Source organism: Sinocyclocheilus grahami, unplaced genomic scaffold (assembly GCF_001515645.1).
Source record: "Sinocyclocheilus grahami isolate Dianchi unplaced genomic scaffold, SAMN03320097.WGS_v1.1 scaffold423.1, whole genome shotgun sequence".
Taxonomy (NCBI): Eukaryota; Metazoa; Chordata; class Actinopteri; order Cypriniformes; family Cyprinidae; genus Sinocyclocheilus; species Sinocyclocheilus grahami.
This window is the reverse complement of record NW_015505602.1, coordinates 912,469-923,651: the sequence shown is the minus strand read 5'-3', so window position 1 is coordinate 923,651 and position 11,183 is coordinate 912,469. Positions and strand designations below refer to the sequence as shown.

Here is an 11,183-nt window from a genome sequence, read left to right as displayed (position 1 = left end):
CTCACACTCACACTCACACTCACACTCACACTCACACTCACACTCACACACACACTCACACACACACTCACACACACACTCACACACACACTCACACACACACACACACACGGCAACAGGTCTGGGTTGTTCTGCTAAATGAGTCTCTGGGGATTTTTTTTTTTGGGAAGGGTTCCTACTGTGAGCTGTGTATATCTGTGCATATTCTGTTGCGATTGTGTGTATGTGTGTGTGTGTGGCCTCCGAAGGCCGGTCTGACCTGAATGAGACACTGCAGAGGTCGGCCAGCATAGCGGATGCTTCTCTTCCAGTCTTTGCTGCTCGCTCTCCCTGACATACCCTCAAACTCAGTCGGGGTGTACCAGTTATTGTTGTGTTTGATACAGCGCCCTTTGCCCCCTGAGGTCAAAGGTTAAATATCAGTCACTGGCTGTGCCCCAATTCCTATATTATGCATCCTAAATAGTCACGAGTGTGTCTTAAATCATGCTACATAGAAAACAGTATGCCAAAGCAGCCCAAATAGTATACTATTTTTCCGTGGATTTCAAAAGAGTTATGTCAGTTACTAAAACACAACTGTTAATTGTTAGATCAGCTCAGGTCAATTCAATAATTTCGACAGATACAACTTTTTAAATACATTATAATACAATAATGTTTTAGTCAAGGTTGAAATTAACAATACCTGAGATTAATAAAATGGTTTACTAATGTAGCTAGTGTAACTAATGTAGTTAACTAATGTTAACAAATGGAATCTTATTATAAAGTGTTACCTTATTTTTGTGTATTATTTCGTACTTTAATGAAATCATTCTCATCTATTGAATTAATGACCTTAAAATGCATTATTTGAGGTGTTTGATTCATTTAAAACCTGCTGTGAGAACTTTCCCTGCAGCTTTTTTTTTACTATTGTGATATTTCACTGCTAAATAAATAACAATAATTTATAAATTAATAATACATTTAAATGTTCAAAAATTCAGACAGCCATACAGTAGTATTGTAATTTTAGTTGTACTTTAAATTTAAATTATAATTATTTTATTAAATACATTTTTTTTTAAATTATTTTAAAGTGAAATATTACAATAGCAATACATCTTATTTTTTATTTGGTAATTTTTATATTTATTTAGAAACAATAACCGTAATAATAATACTTATAATAAATAAATATATATATATATATATATACATACATTTTCCCCCCAAATCGTGCAAAGAACATACTACTGTGTAATATAAGCATACAAATTAGGATGCAGCCTTTGTTACTGTAAGTACTGTCCTGATAGCTTCTTAACCCACAGATGATCATGTGTTTGATCTCCTGCACACTTCCTAAGAGGTTTTCAAACACAGCTGAATTAGTTTCATCAGTCGGTCGGGTGCCGCCCTCTTGTGACGGCTGTGTACCTGAGCCCAGTCTGTTTTTGTACAGAATCCCGCTGGTGTTCCTGCAGCGGACCGGAAGCTCGTTCTCATAAACCGACGGATCCCAGTTGTACTTAGAGACATCCTTATCGCGTCCAGACGTCAGAGGGGTGCCCGGGGTTTGAGGGCCTGAGAGGGAAGAACAGACACGTATAGAATACTGCAGTTCATTTAAGACAAAATAAATCAGATTTACCAGGTGTCGCGGTGCCCTTCAGTGCTGTGGCGTCTACGATGCTCCCATCCGTGTGCACCACGATCAGTGTGGCCTTCTGGGTACTCAGACTGTCTCCGATCTGAAGCGTGGTTCTGCCAGTCTACATCAATCAGTTAAGAAATATTAAATATGATATTGTTATTTTGATTCAAAGCATAGCTGTCCTTACATTTACTTCACACTAACCATAAATAAATGTACTATGGTAGTATCATGATTATTATGGACTAAAACTAAAACCATAAAACAATTTTAGTTACTTGAAATAAAAGAAACTCTACTTGACATGAAATAAAATATAAGAAATTTGTATTTCATTTCAGCTAGTTGCCAAAAATCCTTTCTCGTTTTCATTTAGTTTAACCTGATGTACTAAAATGATTACTGAAATAAAATGAATAAAACCTATTTTAAAAATGATATATTGCATAAGTAATAATATTAATCAAATTATAATATTTATACTACAAAAAACAATATAATATATAAAATAATATTATATATATATATAATAAAATTATATTCAAAAAAGAAAACTAATAAAAATGGCAAACACACAAAAATACTTTAACTTAATAAAATGAAATTATAAAAAAATAAAATAAATACTTTAACCTACTCATAAAAACTATAATAGTATCTAAATGATACTAAAATAACCCTGTTTTGGACATGTAAAATGTTTTTTTATCATGATATATAAATATAGTTACAATACAATGCCACGGTTTTGGTTTATTTAATGCAAAAACCTTCCAATGGTGAAAAGCAAGCAATTAAACAAATAAATAAATAAGCCAGACGAGAACTACAAAAATATAAAATGCATCGTTTTTATGTGTGATTTTTCAAATGAATAAAACATTACAATAAAGTTATTTAAAATTATTAAATACTTTCAAATTTGTATATATTTTTCTACATTGATTATATATACATAAAAAAAAGTCATCCAAATAAAACTTTTTTGGACATGCAAGATGGTTTTATCATGGTATATGAAAATATAGTAATCATACAGTACCACAGTTCTGGTTTCTATCACGGTATTTTCATCTGACGCCATCACTGTAACATGGTACTGCCAGTATTTTGTTTTGTAAGAGTGTGAATTAATTTGTTTTCTTTCCTTCTTTCCTTTCCATTCCTTGTATTTTACAAAAGAATGTATTGTGCATCACGTCAATTTCAAGACTGTTCAACATGAAATCATCCATGGGTTCAGAGGCTGAAGTGTTTTATCTTACGAGCACGTGTTCGGGGATGGACGCTGCTGTGGTCACTGTGGAGGTGAAGACAGTGTCATCTGAACTCTGGACGTCCCCAACAGTGACGGCTGTCACCTCTGCAAAAAAACACAGACTTTATGACTTTGGGAAGAAGACAATGTTCTTAGTGTTTGTGCACATGACATACTGAACCACATACATACGTCACAAATGTGGTATCCTACCGTAAATATATCAAAACTTAATTTTTTATTTAGTAATATGCATTGATAAGAACTTCATTTGGACAACTTTAAACACGATTTTCTCCATATTTCGATTTTTTTTTTTTTTGCACCCTCAGATTCCAGATTTTCAAATAGTTGTATCTCAAGCCAAATATTGTCCTCCTATCCTAACAAACCATACATCAATGGAAAGCTGTATACATCTCTCTATATATGATCCTTTAGAAATCATTCTAATATACTTATTTGCAGCTCAATTCTCTTTTTTATTGCCACTCATTATAAAAACAATTTTCAATGTTGTAAACATTTTTGTAACATTATAAACGTCACTTTTGATCAATGTAATGCGAATAAAATGTTTACTTAAAGAGTCTGATGTGAGGAGAATAGTTTGCGTTTCTCCCAAACAAACAAAAGAGTATACTAATATTAACGCTGGTTAAACAAGCCTTATACTAATCAGTCTAAAAAGATAATTAAGTGGGTCAAAAGACAGTATGATGTACACTGAAATAGATTTTTATTGTTATCAATAATCAATGATTCGTTATAAACACAAAATCAGCTGATGCGCATGCGCACACTGACCCGCAAACGCGGTTTCGCCGTCGTCGGGGTTCGGTAGGGATTCGGTAATGTCGATGTTTGCCGCTTCTCCCATCACAGTCATCGTGGCGACTTCGGCCTCCGATTCGGTCTCCGAACCCGCCGCCTCTCCCGCAGACGCGTCGCCCAGCTGCAGCGCTTTCGCCGCCGGTTCAGTCGCGTCCATTTCACAACAGCGGCGCCCGAAAGCAGCCGAAATTTTCCGAAGGATTGACGAGGCGAGCCGCGCGTCCCTCGCGATTTGTAAAGCTGCAGGTGTCCAGCGAGCGCTTAGTCAACTTGCACGAATAAATAATGAATTTATTAAAACGTTTTTTTTTTTTTTGCATCGGTTATGAAAGCAAAGAAAATGGTTGCAGGATAATGGCCTCCTTTTACTGGGGACGGGAGGTCAACACAGGAAGGAGAGCAAGCGGAAATTACCGAATCAAAACGGAAATTACCGAAAGAACACGACGTAGCACGAAACTACGCTCGACATCAGGCGTGATTTGTACGCGAATGTAGATTTCTTAAAGTTGTTGCAAGGTTTATAGCATTTAACAATTATTTGAAATTTTTATTTAAATCCTTAAAGCAGCTGAAATCAACACCTTAAAACTCTGTCAATTATTTGCACTATATATATATATATATATAAACCCTCTAATTTAAAATTTAGCTTACATATTTTATATATTAATATATATATATTGGCCATTTCCAAACCATTTGAAGTCCATCATTCTACAGTGAGGTAGATTATTCACAAGTGGAAGACATGTTAAATGATCAAATTCGTGTATGGGACATGTATGACATGTTTGGAAGGTTTTGCCAGAAGAAAGCTTCTTCTATCTAAAAAAAACTCCAAAAGGATAAAAATGGTGAAAAAGCGAAAATAAAAATACATTTAAAAATGCAGTCAGAAGAGAACTACAAAAATATAGTAAAATGTATTGTCTTGATGTTCACATTTTCAAATATAATGTTACAATAAGCTTATCGATATTAATATATATATTTTTAATTACTTAAAAATGAACAATTAATAAAAATATTATTGTGGATTTTCTTTTTTTTTTGGCATAAAAGCAAACACATTGATTTGTGTCAATTTTCAAAAAAAAAAAAAAAATAATAATAATAATAATACAATTCCTTTTTTTTTTAATCTTTTATTGTAAATAGTTTTTCCAGAGTATACTGTGATTCATGTTCATGTAATAATAATAATGCATTATTAGAGTACATTATTACAGTCAAATGTAGTATACTGAAATATAAAAGGTATGAAGTAGAAACGTGGATCATCAGACAGGCCAGCAGTAAGAACCAGAATTCACTTTACGGATCTGACCAGGCTGCCGCGGAAATGTCACTGACTGTCCTGTGGACAACAATTCATTTATTCTAGAGAAATAAAACTGCCACAGCAAACACCACTAATTAATATCAGTCATTGTTGGATTACTACTGTTCGTAATTTATTACCTGGAATAAGTGGGATTGTAGTTCCAGTCTCCAAGACAACTTGAAGAGCGGAAGGCTCCTGACTCCCAGACTCCTCCTCGGCAGGCTTCCTCACTGAAACGCTCACTTCCACACTCTTTATCAACCAGTCCATCTCGTTGCCAAGGTAACTCACACCTTTCACACGGAGCGCATCAACTTCCTGTGGTAGCAACGGAGCGAAGGCGAGATGCTCCTTCTGCACCCTGAACAACGCAGGACAGGAACGAGACACACAATGACGTCTGGATGCGATCAAGCGACTGACTCTTCAAGACGGCAGTGATTTTGTCACCTGAAGCCAGTGTAGCCAAACAGCACTGCCTGCAGAAAGCCGCCCATACCGGTGAGGAAGTTCACACATCCAGAGCCATCAGCCGACTCACTCCACACCTACACACAGAACAGGAAAATACAGATAATAGCGATATTTGACATTAAATACTAGGGTATTCATATATTGTGTAATGTGTACGGTATCCTGCTTTAAATATTGATATACGTGACCCTAGAGCACAAAATCAGTCATAAGCAGCAGTCTATTTGTAGCAATAGCAAAAAATACATTGTATGGGTCAAAATTATCAATTATTATTTTATGCAAAAATCATTAGGATATTAAATAAAGACCGTGTTCCATAAAGATATTTTGTAAATTTCCTACTGTAAATACATCAAAACTTTTTGCAATGCATATTACTTTTTGATTAGCAATATGCATTGCTAAGAACTTCATTTGGACAACTTTAAAGGTGATTTTCTCAATGTTTCGATTTTTTGCACTCTGATGATATGTATAAATCTCAATTTATGACCGGTTTTGTGGTCCAGGGTAACATATGCGCAATATGTATGTTTTATTGTTGTCACAACTTAATTATGTTGCATATTAATTATGTTCCATATACGGTAGTTATTATGCAGCTTTCAGTTTCGATTAAATGTAAATTTAATCAAGTAGTGTGCGGAATTTATATATTTTCTAGTTGTTGAATATGGAAGCCTTTTTCTAGACAATAAAATTACTATAAAACAATAAAAATGTAATTGCGACCTTTTATTTCACAATTCAGACACTATTTCGAGAAATAAACACAGAATTGCAAGATATAAACTTGCAATACTAAGAATAAAAGTCAAAATTGTGAGATATAAACTCATGATTCTGAGTTTACATATCGCAACGGTGTTCTCGCAATTCTCACAATTCAGTAATTGTAACTTTTTATCTCACAATTCTGACCTTTTTCTAGCAATTGCAAGTTTATATCTCACAATTTAAAATGACGAGGAAAAATGACAGAGCTTGTGAGATATAACATATAAATTGCAAGAACAAAAAGGGTGAATTATGAGATACGTTTTTTATCCTGTGGCCGAAACAAGCTTCCAATGTTTTTTTTTTACATTTAAATTTAATGTCATTTTTAGAATTTTTTTTAAATGTAAAAATTATTTTATATAGTTTCGAGTTTATTTACCACACTGAAAATAGAAGGTCAAGTTCTGCATTGCATTGTGGGATACGGTATTCCGTACAGTGTGCTCTGCTTGTATTATTTATTTTGCATTAATAAAAAAAAAAAAACAGTAAATAAAACAAAAATTATTGTAATATGTTTTACAAGAAAATACTATTTAAATTTGTTTTCTACTTCAAAATTTTAATGTTTATTTATAATGTGTTCCTTGCAGTTTCTTTGTAATTATTGGTTAAATTTACTAGTAGCAAAATTGTTTCTACACTACTTTTTTACACAGCAAACATATTGTATACTGCAAAAATGTACCTGAAATGGTTTCTGGATATTTCTGAAGCATTTCTGCAGAAGCTTTTGGGCTCTTTCAGCATCTCCAAGTTCAAGCCAACCCAAAGCAAACATGCCCTACATACAGACATGCATATAGACTTATTCAAACATTTTACAAGAAAATATAGTGTGAAAAATCCAAAAAACCCAACCCGCATGATGGTTGAGGCATAGTGTGTGACTTACCCATGTCATGGCCGGTCCGAGCGGATCAGTGACGGCCTCATATGCTTCCAGATCGTTACGTCTGACCTCTGGGGTCATGGACATGGCCAGCGGATATCCGAGCAACACTACGTCTGCCTGCTTGACTCCACTTCCTGTGGAATATATAATGCAACACTACAAACGAATTTTGAATTTTGAAGCTTAAATACAATCGCCAGAAGTAAAAATATAGGATATAAAATAATTAATTTTGTTTCCCAATTCATTTTGGTTTTTTTTGTCCCTGGCAACCTCTGTAGTCTCATTTAGTTGCTTTAGTTTAGCAACTGCCTTTTTCCAGACATGTAAAAGCCTAAAAAAATTAGTGGCATATTACTGATGTATCTTATGTAGTAGAATAAAAGGTGAAAATATCTTTAGTTTGCGTTTACCACAGACCTTATTTTCAGGCATTTAACTCAAAACATCCACTGACTTTGTTTAGAAAGGTGAATATCACGGAATATATAATGATTACCCCTCTGGTGCTCTTCGGTCACTTTTGACTGAAACATTTTCTGTTTTTAATTTTTTTTTAATCACAGCTTCATCGGAAAAGGTACAAAACTTGGGTGACTTTTATGGCAATTGGAATGTGAACACACAAAAAAATTGAGGGCATGATTCGAGCAGGCTAAATGGTTGTAAAAAAATAGTCACACTTGTGGTCTTTGGTCAAAAATGACCGACCATAGGAAATGAATGGCAAATCGACAAAAACACAACAATTCAGAGAATTTTTGTGTGTACAATCTACAAATCTGCCACAATACAGAAAAAGTACACATTCTAAAACATCAAGAGTGCAAAACCAACACATCCACTCACACACAATCACGCGTAAACACACACACACACACCTATGAACTGGTGTGACTGTAACACAGCAAATATGTACAAGAAAAGCAATAATTAAACTACAATGCAGTAAAAAAGTGGACAGCAAGGAAGGGGTTACACTTTAAAACATCAAAGAGTGCAAAACAGACATATCCACTCACACACACATACACAATTATACTCAAATGAATTGGTATGGCTATAACTAGGGTGACCATACGTGCCATTTTCCCAGGATGCGTCCTGGCCAGGATTTCTATATTGCCTAAAATATCTAGGTTTTGGCTTTGTTTGCGTGTGCAGACCGATCGGTGTATGACATCAAAATACCATTCAGACAGTTCCTTATGCTTTCAAAATGCTTTCTCTGTGTTCAGGTTTGACTGTTGTAATAATCATTCAAAAACTGACGCTTCAAATCAACATTTCAAAAAAATAAATAAATAAAAATCTAAAACTTTACAAAAAGTTGTCTTTGAGAATGTCTAAATATATATCTAAACCCACAACTTAATAAAAATAAGTATTTATAGGCCTTTTATTAAATTGAATTTTAAAGGCATTGACTATTTTAACATGAAATACTGCATTAATTGAAAAGTAATATAAAAAATATATTTTCAGTGGGAAGAAATTGATCATATTTACTGCATAAATATTCATTAGTACCCTGAAATTATCTCAAAATACAAAATAAAAAATATTATAGAACAAAAATATGTTACATTGATTTTACTGTTACTATTCAATTTTAGGTGTCCGTTCTTTTGACCGTGAAGCTCACAAGTGTGACTCCCAAATGAGGAGCACCAGAGGGTTACTGCAGCATGAGCATGAAGCTGATGAGGGCGTCTCACCCTGCGTGTAGCCGTCAAACTCTGGGTGATACTTCAGTTCCGGGTCAAAGGGGATTTTGATCTTATCAGCAACGTCCTGCCAAGCGGGAGGAGGCGTGTGCCCTAACAGACCGGACAACTCCACGGCAAACTGAAGACTAAACAAGAAAACAAATGAAAAATTATATCTTATCTGCTAGTTCTGAAAAATACTCCCAATACTCTCAATATTCAATGAGGGATGTTTGGCTGTTTTATCATGCACCAGGTGAAAATCGTAGGGTTGTACTTGGAAAAGTAATGTAGCATTAACAGTTCAGGAAAACTTATGCAGAGACGTTTACTACTTAGGGTTAGGGGTTTGTTCAAATCAATGACCCTAATTATGAGTGATTACACACAAACACACACCTGCGTTGGGCGACAGCATTGGTGAACACTGAGTTGTCAACAGTGAAGTAATACTCATCAGGAGGAATCACACCTAATGGACAAACAACACAAAACCTCACAAAAAAGCTTATGTACAGTACAACATCAAAACAAGACACTAGACAAGTATTTTAACTGGTTGTAATGCAGCATTTCACTTTAAATTTCTTAGTTTGTTTCATTCATTTGTTGTTTTTCCAGCCCTGAATGCAACACAAAACATTAAGAATCATTAAAAACTAATATGATGTAATACTGTGTACATTCAAAACAGTTCTATGTTACTTAACGCGCTGCACAGATGCGCTGTTTTCGTTCAAATCAAAGCTTAAATACACATAGAAAGCGTATCCTTGTGTGGCGGCTGACACAGAAGAGCATACGCTGCTTGCGTTCAGCGGTTATCCTCCAAAATGGCGCTACGGTGATGTGGAGAGACACAGAAAAGACGAATTGTTGAATAAAGTACAAAAAGTATTCTCATTGCTTCATAACCTTACGGTTGATCCACTGATGGCAGATGGACTATTCTGACGATGTCTTTCATACTTTTCTGGACCTTGACAGTGTAATTTACTTGGCAGTCAATGGGACAGTCACAAGTTTCCCAGTTTTCATTCAAAATATCTTAAATTGTGTTCCGAAGACGAACGAAGCTTTTACGGGTTTGGAACGACATGGGGGTAAGTGATTAATGACAAAACGTTCATTTTGGGGAGGAGTATCCCTTTAATGTCATGACCAAAATAGTAATAGTTTTAGTTGACGATTAACCCTGATGTCACTGCTTACCTTTGATATGGTACTGCTGCTCAGTAGGGTCCCATGTTACCCGTGAAACCCAGTAGTCAGCGACGCCCCACACCACCTCACTGCCCCGTCCTTCTCTGAACATCTCCAGGTCCTGTGTGATGGATGAGACACCGATGATGTTCTTCTGTTCTTCTGGCACATGTGTACAGTCTTTATGTGTGTATCATCTGTACCTGTGTGAGGTAAAAGTACTGCTGGAAAGCCAGCACCACGTCTCCATTGATGTGCAGCTCCTGCTCTGCGTAAATGTCCTCTGGACATACGTCACGGCCCGTCACCGCACTCTCCCATGCAAACTTCAGTCCCTGATAAAACGGGTGGAAAAACTGTAAATAATATAAAAGTATATAAAGCTGCAGATAATTCAAGAATAATTCCTCACTGTACCTTGTAGCCCATCTGCTGGGCGTTTGCTCGAGCACCTTCTATGGTTCCCGCACGGTATTCCAGTGCGGCCCTGGCCAGTCTGGGACAGAAGAGGGCAACACTGGGGTACATCCATGTGTCCTGTGGGGCGAGCCAGAGAGACACACACACTAAATACATATCTAACAGGGGTTTTCAAACTGGCTGGAAGATATTAATCATGATTATTTAATATAAGTGTATAATAAAAAAACATTTTAAAGCAAAAATGCATTCAACTGATCAAAATTGACAACAAAAGACATTTATGATTCTATATATATATATATATATATATAGTAAATTTCTTAATACTTATGCGTAATATTTGATACTTAATATTTTCCTTTTATATAACATTTATTTTATTTATTATTAAGATTTACATTTTGATTATTAAAGGTTATTATAATTATCGTAGTGCTTGATTATTAAAAGTAATATAAATGATTATATTATATACAGTATATATATAAATAAAGCACAGCAATAATAATTATAGTAACTTTTAATAGTTAGAATTTAAATCTTAATAATAAATGTAAATTATTATAATATCTAATAATTATATATATATATATATATATATATATATATACACACACACACACACACACATACAC

At 34.8% G+C, this 11,183-nt stretch overlaps 2 protein-coding genes across 2 annotated transcripts in view; both read right to left on the bottom strand.

Annotated features, from left to right (window-relative positions):
• LOC107551410 (deformed epidermal autoregulatory factor 1 homolog) overlaps positions 1-4,084 on the bottom strand; it is a 15,337-nt gene extending 11,253 nt beyond the window's left edge. The window contains exons 1-5 of the mRNA XM_016232993.1: positions 3,708-4,084; positions 2,908-3,005; positions 1,640-1,760; positions 1,426-1,572; positions 260-399 (exon numbers count right to left, since the gene is read on the bottom strand). Coding sequence (XP_016088479.1) covers positions 260-399; positions 1,426-1,572; positions 1,640-1,760; positions 2,908-3,005; positions 3,708-3,891 — 690 coding nt within the window. The 5' untranslated portion in view covers positions 3,892-4,084. The remainder of the gene's footprint in view (positions 1-259; positions 400-1,425; positions 1,573-1,639; positions 1,761-2,907; positions 3,006-3,707) is intronic.
• Positions 4,085-4,928: 844 nt separating this feature from the next.
• The window catches only part of LOC107551409 (acid trehalase-like protein 1), an 8,505-nt gene continuing 2,250 nt past the window's right edge, over positions 4,929-11,183 (bottom strand). Inside the window, exons 5-14 of the mRNA XM_016232992.1 lie at positions 10,543-10,662; positions 10,329-10,460; positions 10,135-10,246; positions 9,322-9,394; positions 8,932-9,068; positions 7,214-7,347; positions 7,007-7,102; positions 5,512-5,609; positions 5,199-5,422; positions 4,929-5,094 (exon numbers count right to left, since the gene is read on the bottom strand). Coding sequence (XP_016088478.1) covers positions 5,018-5,094; positions 5,199-5,422; positions 5,512-5,609; positions 7,007-7,102; positions 7,214-7,347; positions 8,932-9,068; positions 9,322-9,394; positions 10,135-10,246; positions 10,329-10,460; positions 10,543-10,662 — 1,203 coding nt within the window. The 3' untranslated portion in view covers positions 4,929-5,017. The remainder of the gene's footprint in view (positions 5,095-5,198; positions 5,423-5,511; positions 5,610-7,006; positions 7,103-7,213; positions 7,348-8,931; positions 9,069-9,321; positions 9,395-10,134; positions 10,247-10,328; positions 10,461-10,542; positions 10,663-11,183) is intronic.